This window comes from Eurypyga helias, unplaced genomic scaffold (genome assembly GCF_000690775.1).
Source record: "Eurypyga helias isolate BGI_N326 unplaced genomic scaffold, ASM69077v1 scaffold15866, whole genome shotgun sequence".
Lineage (NCBI taxonomy): Eukaryota > Metazoa > Chordata > Aves > Eurypygiformes > Eurypygidae > Eurypyga > Eurypyga helias.
The window spans coordinates 46,677-62,727 of NW_010258742.1; the positions used below are offsets into that span (position 1 = coordinate 46,677).

The following is a 16,051-nucleotide window of genomic DNA, read 5'->3' on the forward strand; positions in this document are numbered from 1 at the left end:
CTACTGCCTCAAACATAGTTCTTTGAGGATTTTTTTATTTTATTTTATGTGTCTATACCTTTCGAAAAGACTGTGGCTTAAGCCTTGAGTGTATCTCATTAAAACCCCCCAAAAAAACCCAAACCAAACAATCAAAGGTTACCTGCAAGTTATGGATGTGATAGTAGTAACTCTCACAGGCTCTGTCTATGCTGTGGGGCTGTTTCCCACCAAGGAAACTGCAAGGAGGAAAAGGAAAGGACAGGAGAATGGACAAGCACAGTGTGCCTGGGTCACATCTCATTCCCAGGATGAAATGCAGCTCCCGACAGGAGAATCTGGAGGAATTAGTCCTCTGTGTAGGTGGTGTTACAGAGTCCAGTTCTTGGATAATTTGCATGCTTTGGATTGTGATTATATTCCGTGGTGGTTAAGGATAGTTGGCATCTCAGAAGCATGGCCTCTTTTGTGATTGAAATAAACAGGCGGAAGTATGTGGCCTGCTCTGACTATAGGGCCTGTGGGTCCTGTCCTTGGGTACAGCATGACAGTATTACTTGATGTTATTTGATGAATTACCTTTGAAATGGTAATTACAAATGAATGCCCATTTTGAATATGTATGCAAACAGAGATTGTATTAACATGTCTTCCTCAGTTTAAGAAAATACAACTATATCTCTATTTTTAATAATCTTGATAATGACACATGCTACAGATGGCCAAAACTGAAAGTCCAAGATAAATGTTTCCGCTTACTGAATGTGCTGAATTTAACCAAATAGTTAAATAAAACTCTGATATGCTGATTAGGTTTCAAAATCTTTCTTTTTAAAGAATTGAAGGAAAAGAAAATGTGTAGTTTCAAAGTATCTCCTCCTAAGGATTCATTTACATGCATGTTCAGTTCTGCCTGTCTTTGTGTATGCTGTTCTGTTTATTCATAAATGTTGTCAGTATATTGTCTGAAACAACAGTTAAAAGATATTTTAATTCATTTATTTTATTCTTTTTATTGGTTTTTAGCATCCTGCTTGATGAAGAAGGACATATCAAATTGACAGGTGAGTAAAGGAAAATCGCAATAACTGGGCCTTTTCTGTTCATAATAATCTTGGCATTTTCCTTTATTTCAATAAAACAATAATTTTAAGTGATAGCAATTGTGCTGTGGAGCAAATAGTGTAATTAGTCTGGAATAAATTAAATACATAAAGCAGGTATTTTTTATATGTGTAAATACATCTGATGTTATGGACCTGTAATAATAATGCAGGGAGGGGAGGAGAATTCTGTACCTCCCCTGTATTTGGGTGTGTGTACAAATGATACAAGCATCGCGTTTCACGTTATGGTGAAAGTATTAACCATGATTATTTTTTCTTCCAGATTTTGGCTTAAGTAAGGAGTCAATTGATCATGAAAAAAAAGCCTACTCTTTCTGTGGAACAGTGGAATATATGGCACCAGAAGTTGTTAATAGACGAGGCCATACACAAAGTGCAGACTGGTGGTCTTTTGGGGTTTTAATGGTAGGTTTCTGGTAAATGTAAACAATAGCAAAACTGTACTTTGGCAAGGTTTGGTGAAAGAAATCAAATATTAAACTCTAAGGTGAGCTTTAAATTAATTCTAACTACCAAAACAGTCTAAAGTTTCTTAAGTTAATAACAATGACACAGAGTTCAGTTCAAGAATGTGGGCTGGGTTTCATATCAACACCAACAATATGCCACATTTTTGTTACTGATGGGTTGAAATTATTACACATCTATTGTAGTTTGAATGTTTCAGAGACTAATGGGAACACTACAGTATACAAGAATGATACTGTCTCTTCCAAGGTGGGGAAGAAATTTAGATCTAAATTTTAAATTTGAATTTATTCTCAAGTGGAGAAAAAATGAGTGGTAACTTTCTAATTAGTCTCCAGTACAATTATAACTTAGTGAAATAATGACAACTATTGCTCTTGCATATCAAAATAATCTAAATGACACTGAGCTGATATGGGGTATAGTTGCTCAGTTGCTTGTGGTGTTTCTGCAAGGAGTTCATTTCTGTGAAGTTGCAGGGTTGGGGAAATAACGTGTGTAGCAAATAGGGCTTTAGAAAAGAAAAACAGATTATGCTTGATACTTGAGGAACACTGGCTTTTAATATTTATAATCTTTGTGTGCATTTTTTACATCAGGATTGAATAATTGTGTGTTTTAAAGGAAGTGTTTTTGTTTCTAACTGCTTCTGCTACATATGACTGTAACAGTACAACTAATGTGTACGCTTTGTAGTACGAGAAGGACTCTTGTGTCTGAAAAGAACTCATCTGATCACCTTTTAATCATCTAGAATGCTGTTGTGATCTGAAAACTGACTATGTAAAAGTAGCACCTGATAACTAAACTCTCTCCAGTCAGACAAGCACACACCCATCCCCTCACAACTGCACGTTTTATCAGTAAGAACAGCCAATTAAAAGATAATTACAAGGTAGTTGCAGAATACTTGTTGTTGATATAGTTACACACCAGCTTTACATTATAAAGTTGGAAAATGTAATTTTGTGCATATGATAAAATTGAAAATTGCTGAAAGATGTTAGACGTGACTGGTGTACCATTCACAGTCTAAGTGCACTGCATTTTCAACACTTTGGTTTCTACTTTGAACACAAAAATAGGACCTTAAAAAGCAAAGTCTCTAAATTAGTATATGGAATATGGTGCAGTTTTCGCTGATATATTTTTGTTGCTTGTACTTCTACTTTACATGGTAATTTTCATAGACAGTCTGTATGTATCCACTCAAATCATTCTTAATTAGAATGCGTGTCAATTGAGAATTCAAGTGGTTGTTGGTGTGGTATGAGTACACAGTAGCTGGATGGAACAGAAGTCGCAGCATGGAAACGGAGACTAGAAAGATTTCAACAAATCATTTGGCCTCTTTCCTCCTGCTTCTAGACGCTAAGGATGTTTAAACCATCCTTGGGCAGTATATTTCAATTTGTCCTTTAAAACAGGATGCCAGATATCTAAAAACAAAGTTTTCAGAAGCATTATGTATTTGATGAGGTACTCTTCTGCTGAAATAAAAGATGATAGCTAGGGAAAGCCAACGGTGGCTTATTCTTAAAGTACTATTGGGCTATTGATGTTGGAACGTAGTATTTTGAGGGGGGGACAAAGAAAACGTATGCTGAGTTGTAATACAGGTGTGTATGCTTGTGACAAATAGGAGCTTGCGAGTCCAAGTAAGCGTAAGCGAAACATGCAGCACTACAAATTTACCTTGAAAAAGAAGTTATTTTGCAAGTGCAATTTGTGAAAATCATTCTAAACGAACAAAAGGTGATTTTCATTTTATGTATACTTTTGGCTTGTGCTTCCTGACAAGTGTCTTAAGAAGTGTTAAAAGTAGGGGTTTACCTGTTGGCATTATATTAAATTTGAAATTTTAAATATAAATCTATATGTAAAAATAACATTTAGAATAAAAAGTATCTAGCAGTACTGAGGAGTTGGCAGCTTTTATTCTCTGAATACTTTATAAGTATAGTATAAGTATAAGAAATTTTAAATTTTATTTTAATAAAAAGAGGTTTTAAAGAATGCTGTTAGTGCAACTTCATGCTCTTATTGTAGATATAAGAATACACACATCATTCACTCAAGTTACCCATGTACGTTTTTAGTGCTTAGACTGAAGAGAGGAATAGAGGATACCTTGCATTCAGGATGACTTAAGTTTACATCAAATGTTGAGAGAGTTCCTTTATAATTATTTTAATTTTGATGGCTTTAAGTGTATGCCATGACCTTTCGTTAAACTAAATTGTTTTGCAATTCTTAAACCAAAAATCAGAATTCCTGCCTCTGAGCATTGGCTGCCGTGACTAGTGCCAGACTGCTTTCAGTACCTCACCTACACCTGGTGTCCTGGCAGTATACTGCAGCCCAATGGAAGTGCCTTTATAGCTGTCTAATTTTACTCAGTCACTTTCAGAACAAATCAGTATTTTAACGGTGTCTGTGCCTAACAGGCACTGTAGAATGTGCATGCACGTACTGTGTAGGTCTTATGTGTTCCTTCAGGCTTTACCTCCACCGTATGCATACAGTAACCACTTTCCATCATGCATGTCTTTGTCAATCAACTAACCTTTTTCCTCTTTCCAATGAAAGCTATGTACATGCCAATTTTAAAAATTTTCACCCTTTTAAATATTTCTGCATGAGGAGAAATTGTCACTAACTTTTGAAAGGGGAATCTTTTTCCCTACCCCCCCCCCCCAAATACAGTTGTATAGGTCAAGTCTTCCAAGAATAAACTTTTTAGGCAGAAATTGAACAGAACGTTATCGTCTAAATTGTTCAGCTAAAAGCATGTAAAGCAGGGTATCCATATAGGAAAATATTTTGCAGCTTTAAAAATGGCAAAGGCTGCTCGATGTTCATAGTAATTTAAATTGTACAGTAAGAAGTTGTTTTGCACAGACTTTGTTGTTAACATGCATGAATTTTGGAAGGTTAAGATGCTAAGTAGTTTTGTCAAAAATTAGATTTTGTCCAGGTAATGTAATTGATGAAAGTTTTACTCTATACAGTTTGAAATGCTCACTGGTACTCTACCTTTCCAAGGGAAAGACAGAAAAGAAACCATGACTATGATTCTCAAGTGAGTACACTCTTATTTATATATCTCATCAGGTATTCTACAGGGATGCCCTCCGGGCTGCAATATCTAATTTCTACTCTTCCCTCATTTCCAAAGGTACTGGTAAATCCTCACTCCCTATTCCATACTGTTAATTCCCTCTGCTGCCTATCTAATTTGCCTTTCTATTCCTCCCCTGTACCAGGTACAAAGAATTTCATAGCAGCTCTTTAATCTGTAATAATAACTTCTCCAACCATATGATCTTTCCCATCTTATTTCCATAATATTTTTAAACTTTCTTACCCTTTTAGATAACCTGTGCATTTTTTCTTTTTTTTTTTTTTTAAAGTATTTTCTCTCCTTATTCTTCTTTATCTTACCAGCTACTCACCCCACTTCTTTATATTACTGGTGCTGCCAACAAGTTGCTTCCCTGATACTTCCCCTGTTTGCTAAAGTGCATCCTCCCTTCCATATCTCTCCTATGACTTGCCCAAGCTCTAGTTTTCCCCTTTGCTATTTCCAGTGTAGGTTTTGCATTAGCTATGCTGTGGATATTGCTTTCCTTCATGCAGTTAACATTCTTGGTTTTGTTAATGAAGGCCTGCTTTTTTTTTCCTTGCTGATCCCCTACATATTCTCTGAACTAATACAACCTGTGACGTAATTGTCCAGCTTTTGGGACTGTACCCTAAAACTGTACAGACAGTTCTGTTTCTTCATGTCATAGTTTCACTTCTCTGTTTCCACCCATTTTTACCGATACCATTTTTTCCCATTGAAGACTCATTTGTTTTTGCTTCATTGTTTATCACTGGTTTGTCCTGTTACCACTTGTCTACCTGTATATCGAAGCCAGCATTTCTTTTGCACCAACAGCCTGTTTTGAAAAATAAATATATGAAATTCTTTCACATTTTTTCCAAGTAATTAGAATGTGAAAACCACTAGAAAACATAAATTCATTCTTGGTTTTGCTTTCATAATGCATACATGTTATGCTATTTTTTACCCTGTTTTTCTTCCTCATCTTATATTTGCGAACATTTTTAGTGGTGCTAATTTCTCCTGCTGCCTCAACAACACACCAGTTCAAATCTTCATGTTGTGATTATTGAATGTCTTTAACTAAAAGTTTCTATCTGTTCACAGCAAGTGTAAACTCCTGTCCACCCTCTATTTACAAGCTAGTCGTAGATAGTTCTCCTGCGCTCTCACTTACTTCAGAAGCCATGCTTTTATTTTTTCAATCCATGTCTCACAAGTCACATCTTTCTCTTCTTTCTTCTGCCTGCATGTGACTCCACAGTCTTTCCACTGTTGCTACAAAAATCTTCTGTGTACAGCTGCCATGTAGACTATCCTCCTTGCATCCCTTACGGTTAACTGACATTCATAACTATTTTCAGATTTCATCTGAGCATGTATCTCTAATTCCCTTTCCAACTGCTTTTCCCACCTTCTGTTCTTTGTAGTTGTTATTAGTTTCAGAGAGCTGCACAAAAAATGTGGTATTAAGTAATAAAGAAATTTTACCTCTTTTAATGTTCTGTACACTTATGATTTACACACATACAAATTTATTTTGCTGTTCATAACATGAACAACTGAAAAACTGAAGATCTTTTAAAGTCTCCTCTGATAAGTTCACATTTTTTGTCTGGCCCCATGAGAATGGCAATATGTTTTCTTTTTATTTTCTGTATACTAGTAAATGTACTATATTTCTATTTAAATTTTTCATTAAATCATTTCAAATGGACAGGTGTGCATACAAATTCATGTTTTCATAGTGTATCATTTAAGATATATTGCTTTCCTTACCTTCTGTTCCTGAAAATCCACAGAAAATCTTTCTCTTACAATACATGTTTTCCTGGGCTCTTTATTTCTCATAACATTACTAAGACAAGTTTTTGTTTATTTTTGTGTGGTTTACCTAAAACTGAGAAACTCTGCAATTTGAAGAAATCATAGTTTGCATCAATAAAGTTAACGTTTTAAAGCATCTTTTGCCCTTTACTGAAGAAATGTGCCTTCATGTAAGATTTTGTCTTCATCCATCAGGAATGGCAGAAAAAAATTGCTGTCGCTCATGTAGTGGTATAACATAGGAACTCTCAGAACCTCGTGATTGCCTTCTGTTCTGCTGTGTCACGTGGCCAGTCAAGGTTTTTGTGAAACGTGCTCCTTCATGATGGAAAGGGAGCAATGACAGTCTCAGTCAGTGTGGTTTGCACAAGGCCTTGAATTCACCCCACTGTGGGCAGCAGTACATACCAGTCCTCTAAAAGTTCTTCTACATGTCCTGTTTCTGTTCATTGAGTTACTTGCTGTGTGATTAATTGCAGTTATGTTTTTGGCCAGGTTTTAGATTTTTCTAAGCAGTCTGTCATGCTAAACCCTCAGGGCTGCATCCTACAGTTGGAGCTGTTTTGGATTATAATAATAGGACAAAGATTTTCATCCGCCCCAGTACAGTCCCAACCTATTTATTTGTCTCTTCTGTCCTTTAACAACGTTGTAAATGATACCATTGTGCTTCTGCAGGCAACGTATTCCTTGCTTCCTACTTACAGTGTAGCTCTCTGATACTTCGCTGTGAGCAGAAATGGCATCAAATGAACATCCAGTGAAATCGCCCCACATAAAGTGCATGAGTAAGAATTCAGTCTCCAATGGCCTGCTGCCCATTCCTCCACTCTGTTGGTCTTTGTGATCTGCCTGTCATGTTATTGAAGACCCCAGAGAAAGCAAAGTTTTGTTTTGGTTTTTTTTTTTCAAATCCCTGATCCCCTGCTGCTTTAATGCTAAAAGGAATGAAAAATATACTAAATTCTAATTTTGAAGTAATGAATAATGAATTAGTGGCAATTTGTATGCACCTGCTGAAGTGATGGGCAGGTGGACAAATAGCTGGAACACAAGGCAGATCATGGCTTCTGCCTGAAACACAGGGAAAGTTTGTCATAGATGTTATGGAAAAATAAAAGATAGAGGTTGAACTGATGATGGAAAGGAGGGAATTATGCCCATCCTTACCATTATCATGGTCATAAAAAAAGTGAGACCTAGTAACAGAGGACAGAGGCTCAACATTAAACAGGAAGTAGAAAAATAGGGCAAGGATTACAAACCAAAATACAACTACAAGAGCTTAAATCTAAAGATTCAAGGCTGGCAAGTTGTAAAGTAATGTTTGAAATTAATTGCGGGGAGCAAAAAGAAAGGAGTGATCTTTTTCTTTTTTTTTTTTTAACCTGCAAATTTTGCAGGATCTATCCTACCTGAATTCAAATCTTGCTTCTCACTTAGCTTTCCTGTTTTTGCTTGGGTATTTTAACCTTTCTAAAATGTCTTTTACCACTAGAATGGATTTGCATGTTTGATACCATTTGGTAACAACTGGACTTTAAAATGGATCAAAACGTACTACAAAAATTTACAAATTTGTAAACTGTTATCCTCTACTTAGTCCTTTCTACATTTTTACCACCTCTTACTCTACTTGTCATTACTGAAAATATTCTACTACTCAAAAAAAAAATTGAAGTTACAGGTTTACATGACTGACAGCACTTTTACTGTTTCTGATACCGAAGACTATTTCTCAGTGATGCTATTTTGTTTGATATGGATTTGTTGAATGATAAAGGACAGAGGAATGCAGAGTTGATTCTTACCTAAATATGCTTGTATGCTATTAATTATTTTTGTTCTGTAGGGCCAAACTTGGAATGCCCCAGTTCTTGAGTCCAGAAGCCCAGAGTCTTCTGCGAATGCTCTTCAAAAGAAACCCAGCAAACAGATTAGGTAAAGTGTTCAGCAGAATATTTTAAATTGGATCATAATATTGATAACATCAATGATTATTGGACTAAGTTGACAGTTTCTTGTGTAAAATAGGATTTGAAGTAGGAACATAGTTTGCCTGTTTGCTCTTTTAATGATACACAAAATACATACTTCTGAAACTAATGTAGGAAAAAAAAAAACTTTGCTAGTCATTCTTCTGATCAAGAAGAAAATAATTCACGGACATTTTTCTTCCTTATAAAAGGAGCAGGTCCAGATGGAGTTGAAGAAATTAAGAGGCATGCTTTTTTTTCCAAAATAGATTGGAATGTGAGTATCTAGTTCAGAACTAATTTAATACATTTATTAGTTAAGTATTTCAGGGTGTCATATAACTTCCAATTCACTCTGGCCTATACCTTCTCTTCAGAAATTGTACAGGAGAGAAATTCATCCCCCTTTTAAACCTGCAACTGGCAGACCTGAAGATACGTTTTATTTTGACCCTGAGTTTACAGCAAAAACTCCAAAAGGTAAAAACAGAGGAATTGAACAATTTATGTATTCAAAGATTAGAAACATTGTTCCTTTTCAGGTTATGCGAAGTGTTCCACGTGTTGCTGGGGTAAATGAGTACTCAAAGACAATTATTTCATAGTTCATAAACATGTTTGTGGTCTTTGGTGTAAATCTGTCATGAGGGACTATTGAATTATTTTGTGTTAATCACAGAGAATGGTTTGGGTTGGAAGGCCCCTTAAAGACCATCCGGTTCCAACGCCCCTGCCATGGGCAAGGACACCCTTCACTAGACCAGGTTGCTCAAAGCCTCATCCAGCCTGGCCTTGAACACTTCCAGGGATGGGGCATCCACAGCTTCTCTGGGTAACCTGTTCCAGTGCCTCAACACCCTCTCCGTGAAGAACTTCTTCCTGATATCTAATCTAAACCTCCCCACTGTCAATTTAAACCTGTTACCCCTTGTCCTGTCACTACAGGCCCTTGTAAAAAGTCCCCCCCAGCTTCCTTGTAGGCCCCCCCTTTTAAAAATAAAGAATTCCTTAGCAACAAAACATACATAAGTTCAAGTTTACTTACCTCATTTTCTTAATTCAAAAAGATTATCTGTGTCTCCTTAAAGGCTATATCCTATGGCTTCATTTAATTCATGATGGTGACTCCGGATATTCTGTATATGTAGAAAGGTAGTAATTTCAGATTGGCAAAGTCGCTGTTTCAGTGCAGTCTGTCTGCGTAATTTTACACTGATCCTCTCAAAATATGATAGAAATGTTTGTCTTTAGAAATTTGGGGTGTTATCAAAATTCAAATACTTCTCCATAAATATAACCTAAATATGCTGCTGTAGGTAGAATTTTTCTGCAAAGTACTAGTTTTTGTATAATAAAATAATGACCATAAGATGATCTGTGTAGTGGTTGACCCTCAGTTGTGTTTCTAGATGGTATATGCAAAACAATCCAGTAATTACTTGTGGTTTTGTCCTCAGAAACACTTTCTGCAAATTACAGTTTCTGTATACTTAATAGAACAAAGCGGTAGTTTGTTCTTCAGAGTAGACATAACCTCTAAGTTGTAAAAACTCTGCTTGTAAGTGGATGATATGTTTTTCAGATTCACCTGGTATCCCACCTAGTGCTAACGCACATCAGCTTTTTCGAGGATTTAGTTTTGTAGCCATTGCGTCAGATGATGAAAGCCAAGCAATGCAGACAGTTGGAGTGCATTCAATTGTCCAGGTGAGTACATCTACTTTATTTAAAAAAAAAAAAAAGTCAATAAAACATTGTTGCTGTCTCTTGGTGGAGGTGGTTGGTTTTTTCTTTCCTCATAGAATGAATTACCACGACAAAGTCATTGTCAGCTCTATACAAGGAAAGTAAAGATCAGTTTATTTTATCCAAACTGTACCTCTGAAGGTGCAGGACCCATTTCATAAGTGAGCAGCCACAGGTGTGCATAGGCTTACCCATTAGATGAAAACACTTCAATCTGTACTGTAATAACTTTAATATCAAGCCATAATTATAAGATGGAGGGAAATAACAGACATCTCAACCTTTTTCCCCTGTGCCTGAAAATATCAGTTAATTCCTGCAGTGCAGTAGGAGGCACTGGAGAACAACTGTGGTTTTCATCTGGATGGTTTAGACTGTGTTTTGGAACCCAGAGCATACTCCATCCCTTCCAAGCTACTTTAAGTTAATATACTAATCTGTGATATTTTGTGCCTAATTTCAGTGTAGCATACAAGTCAATGTTACTGTACACATGCACCCTTTGGCTTCCTAGAAGTATTAGAATTACTCCAATAAAGCCTCCCATATTAATAATTGTGAGGTAGTCACTTTTAATAGCCTACTGCGGTTGCTATTCTTATATATCCTGTTACTGCAGTAATTTTGGACAACAGAGCTTTGCTTAGGTGTGATTTTGTGTGAGACAAGAAAGGTGGACCTCATGCTAGAATGGGGGATGTGCTTTTAGAATGACGTTGGCCTTCCGAGGCCGAGGTCATTCTAAAAGCCTGCTTCAGCACTGGAGAGTTTGCAGCCACCAGGGAAAAAAGCAAATGAATGTACAGGAAAGAAAAGTGTAAGACCTCTGCAAAAATTGTATTTCTACCACCACTTTCTGCTTTTAGTAACTCTAATTACTGAGGGAGACTGAGTAGTAAAAACGAACTGGTGACCTAAATTGTGTTGAAAACTTCTTATTGGTGTATAGGTAGAAATGAGAAGGTGTGCTGCATGATTGGGTTTATTTATATTTTCAATGCAAGGATATTTTGGAAATGGCTGAGAAAATTTTTAAAAGCCAGTTTATTCGGAATATGAATAGCTCTTGTGCTTCCTCAGTCCTCACTCTGTCTACAGTAGTTGTAACATACTTGTTTGTACACATTGCCTGTTTAATGTGTAATAAACTATTGAATTTCAAGGCTTTTTAGACTCATTCTAAAGGTAATGTCTGATTTGGTATACGTGTTAGAATGACTTCTGCTCCTGAAGTCTTGCTAAAAGTTTCTACAAGCTTTTCTGTGCTCCTTCTTTCCCACATACTTTTGTGGATTACATTTTTTTTTCTCTTAGTATACGGTCTCCTTCTCTTATAAAAGTCCGTTTTCTCTGCTGCCTTTCCTTGTGCCCCTCAACCACTTCCTCGCTCCTATTTCCTCTTTTCTGTGCTGCAGGATGCCCAGATGGTTTCCTGCAAGTGCTTTGCATCCTTTGCACGAACTCCTTAGACTAGAACACCATTTCCTTTCCTTACAAGAGTGAACACTTGTCCTTCTTTCAGCTTCTCATTTCCGTGAAAAGATTACTGATGCCATTCCATGCCATTTCCAGTTCATGTCGTTCTGTTCAGTATGTCTGAAGTTTCCAGCTGGCATTCACCTGTTCAGATAATAAAAACAGCGGTGCTTTTTTACCGTTGTTTTGTCATGTACTCTTCTGATCTTTCTTGTTTTGGAGATTCTGTCTTTTAATTAATCAGTAACTGGGAATATCATCTTGTCAGTTTCTAAAACAGTGTGTGTTATTTTCAATGTCTCTAACATACTGTTTATCTCAAATTAGTATCGGACAGAAGGTAGCGGCTATTTAGACCAGTTTGACCTAGTACAGCCGTCACTTTAAAATTTGAAGCAAATTAGTACGAATTCAAAAGCTTATTTATAATATAAATGTCAGTTGTATTTAGAATATTCATCAATTGATAACGTTATTTTGGTAGCAGTTGCACAGGAACAGCATTCAGTTTACCGATGGATATGAAGTAAAGGAAGATATCGGCATTGGGTCTTACTCGATCTGCAAGAGATGTATTCATAAAGCTTCCAACATGGAATATGCTGTAAAGGTATAAAACACACCAACTGTTTTCAGGTGTCATCACAGACATTAAATCATTAATTTATTTGCCATAAAGAACATAGCAAATTAAGATAATAGTATTAATACAGAAATATTTTAGATGCAAATGTGAATTATACTAATGGACCAAATAGAATATTTACTGACCGATATTTATACAGGATTGCTATGGGTTTTGTTATCTCTATGCTGGTTTGGGTGGTGAAAAGCAATCTTTAGTCTTTGGAACACTTCTATAATTACAGCAAAATGGATGGGAGTTACATGATAGCTTCTAGAAGGAAATGTTCTATGAAAACCTTACCTGACTTTCCAGCACTTTTTAAAAATGTGATTGATTACTTTTATTTAAACATAGTTATATATGGAGCTTTTGCTTCCAAAGTAGATTCATAAATTTTCAGATAGCTAGGAGCTCCTAATAGTGCTTAAGCCTGGTATTCCTTCCAGAATAAACTTCAACTCTGTCTTTAGCTGCTAGTTTTTAACAAGGTTAAAATGTTGGTGTTACTCTGTTGGGCTTTCTAGCACTTCTTTTGAAGGCATTAAATTCTTAGTTGAAATTGGTGGAATTCCCAGAAGTGGTGTGATAAGAGGTTTTTTTGTCTTTCTGTATAACACTGTGGAGCAGAATGGTTACTGTGAAAGAGAGAGTATAGAATAGCAAACTTTAAAAGGAAAAAAATAATTCTAAATCCTGCACTTTTTTGAATTATTGTACCGTTTACTACTTAAATATGTAAAATGTGAAGATAAATTAAGAATGTTTTGCAGTATCCTTGTACACAGATTGTCTACTGGGAACCCTCCAATTTCAATTTGGTAGTTACATACTTTGATTATTCTAGTTCTGTCCAGGAACAGATTTAACTTCCGTGCTTGCAATTTGAAGTAATTTCTTGAAACTGTAAGGAAGTACTAGCATAGCTGTTAATTCTCAAAGCCATATTATGAAGATTGCCTTGCTTTTCTGCTGCCTCCATTGTGGCTTTTTTTTCCCTCGAGGGATCATGGACACAAGAATGAGTTGACCAGCGTTCATTGTGTTAGGATGGTGCTGGTAGCTGTAAGGGCTTAAGAATATCAAGAGGAAGAGGGGTAAGATAGACATGGAGAAGACATTGGAGGAAATTCTACAGCTCAGAAGGAAAGAAGAAAAGGAGAATAATAAGAATACTTTTTAAGTAGGGCAAAATAATGTTTTGTTTGCACAGGGAGAACTTGAGAGCCTGATAGCAAGCCTCCAGGAGATTCAAATGAACCTTCATAATGGAATGTTCGTCTGAATTAACTCCGCAAAATACTTCCTTTTTCTTATTTTTGAGTCCCTTACTCTCCTGCTTTGTCTAAATATTTGTTTTGAGATTACCTTTGTGAAAATCAGTTAATTAGGATCATCAAACCAGTATCTCATGTCAAGTTAGGAACTTATTATTTGATTAAATGCTGAGCAATACGTTATTTATCAGAGCTTGAGGGATCAGATCACTCACCCTCCAAAATTGTTTTCAGCCGTGAGATTTTTCCATGTTTTTCCAACACTTTTTGCTTTGCCTCACTGTTCCAGTTCAATGAACTTTGTTTTGGTTATAACTCATGCCCTTTACCAGCAGCAACAAATATTGCTTTTCTGTTTATGCTAGTAAGCAAAACACCACAGTATTACCCTATGTAATGGTCACAAAAAGACTTGTGCCTATGTGTCTGTTTGTTCATAGATTATTGACAAGAGTAAAAGAGATCCAACAGAGGAGATAGAAATCTTACTGCGCTATGGACAGCATCCAAATATTATTACCCTAAAAGATGTAAGTAGTGTGCTAAAATCATCCTTTAGTGTGTTATGATTGCATACCACTTTCTAATTTGAGAGATGACCAACTACATGGTTTAGATTTATGCTCATGTTTTCCAGTATTTAAAAATAAAACCATGTCCTAAAGCCATTTATTCAACAATACCCAATTTTTTACAGAGATCTCTCATTGTCATCTTTGGAAGATGCTCATATGTTGGTACAACGTAATCCTAAGCAGTCAAATACTTCATCCTTCCTAAATCCTAGCACAGCAATAATTCATTTAACACTGGCTGTATTTTGAAAGGAGCAAGCAAGTTTTTTGATTGCTTAGCTAAGTTTGAATCTACTTTTGTTTACATTAGCCAAAAGAGATTTTCAAGTACATTGTTACGTAACTGAGGACTCACTGTTATCACAGTACCCAAGGTAATTTTCATGGACAGTAAGGAATGTGTTTCTCAGTAGTGGACAAAATCTTCATACCCATGGTCATCATTTTTCTTTACCAAGTAGCTTTATTTGGTCTTTGTATGGACGATTATCTAGCTATTTTTCTTTTTATTATTTGCTCTGACTATGAGAACACTTTGACCATAAAAAGCACAGAATAACTTCAGTTGGGAGGTAGAGGTTTTTCATAGTGAACAGTAGATTCTGATCTAAGAGAAAAAGAAAGTGGTCTTTTTCTCCCCAATTATGTATTACAGAGGATTAAAAATTAGAAAGGCATATGCTTAATGACCTTCATGATCTGCAAGAATGTATTCTGATCTGTAAAGCCAAGCCTCAGGCAAAACAGCTGAACATTTCCAGGAAGCTGAGCTCAGCTGAAGGGAGATTCTCGAACATTTTAAAGTCATTAAAACAGTAGCTCATAAATCCTGTGGAGATGAGTACTCTGCCTGAAGTTCTTCTCCTACTATAATCTGTCTTCTCTTTCTCATGTATTTTGAACCTTGGGATAACCAATTAAGTCAGATATAGAAGGGAGCCTGTCATGGAGTTTACCTTATTATTGCAAGCTAGATACCATAATTCCAGTCCAACGTTCTGTTTCTTCTAACATGAAACCTGCATCAGTATTCACCTTGCTTTCAGTGCTGCATGCTCGGTTTATGTGTTACTTTAATTCGTAGTAGAGGTTGTATTATTTAAGCAGGAAGTCAGACATAAGGAATGTGAATACTTACCTGAACTTTAGCATTATGAATATTTTACACTGAGAGGAAACAAACCCAGGCAGCCTTGAAAAGTTGCCACATATGCCGAATCATTTTATTTTGTAATGATTTCTTCATTATCATCAGTCATCTTCCAGCAGGAGCCATCTTTCATTCACACAAATAACAAAAGGACACTATAAAAAAAAAAAAAAAAAAAAAACAAACAACAGTAGGCTGTAATTTTCCCTTATTTCTACTCAGATCAATTCCCCAAGCAAGCAGAGTTTATGGAATTATGTCCAGTGTAAGGAAAGAGGTACAGTCATATGTAATAGAGACTTGTATAATATCCACTACTGTAAGAATTCAACATTGATTTAAGTTTTCATTGTCCTAATGCAGGTGCACAGGGCAGGTTGCTTGTGTATCCCGCAATATAATCGTGTGCTGTTACACATTTCAGAGGAAAGAATAAAGAGTATTTGGCCTTTAGGCCTCAAACTCGTAAGAGCACTATGAATTATACAAGTAAAACTCAGTGTTGATTTGACTCAATTTTTCATTCAGTTCCACACCAGAATTTATGTGGTTATAAACATATATATATGTATATGTATGTTTATATGTATTTATATGTTTCTAATTTGAAATACGAAAATGAAACGTCTCAGCATTCAAATGCGTGTCTTTGGAAATAATTATTCTGCAAGAAACAATTTCTTTTCTTGTATTTCAAGAATAAAAGCAGTAATATT

The 16,051-nt window shown here is 35.9% G+C and overlaps 1 protein-coding gene across 3 annotated transcripts in view; it reads left to right on the forward strand.

Annotated features, from left to right (window-relative positions):
• Positions 1 to 16,051, forward strand: part of RPS6KA3 (ribosomal protein S6 kinase, 90kDa, polypeptide 3) — a 69,105-nt gene that overhangs the window by 41,196 nt on the left and 11,858 nt on the right. For all 3 annotated transcript variants that reach the window (XM_010154472.1, XM_010154473.1, XM_010154474.1), the window contains 9 exons: positions 1,006 to 1,043; positions 1,369 to 1,511; positions 4,586 to 4,656; positions 8,363 to 8,451; positions 8,699 to 8,763; positions 8,864 to 8,966; positions 10,069 to 10,193; positions 12,193 to 12,318; positions 14,051 to 14,140. In XM_010154472.1, the coding sequence (XP_010152774.1) occupies positions 1,006 to 1,043; positions 1,369 to 1,511; positions 4,586 to 4,656; positions 8,363 to 8,451; positions 8,699 to 8,763; positions 8,864 to 8,966; positions 10,069 to 10,193; positions 12,193 to 12,318; positions 14,051 to 14,140 (850 nt within the window). The remainder of the gene's footprint in view (positions 1 to 1,005; positions 1,044 to 1,368; positions 1,512 to 4,585; positions 4,657 to 8,362; positions 8,452 to 8,698; positions 8,764 to 8,863; positions 8,967 to 10,068; positions 10,194 to 12,192; positions 12,319 to 14,050; positions 14,141 to 16,051) is intronic.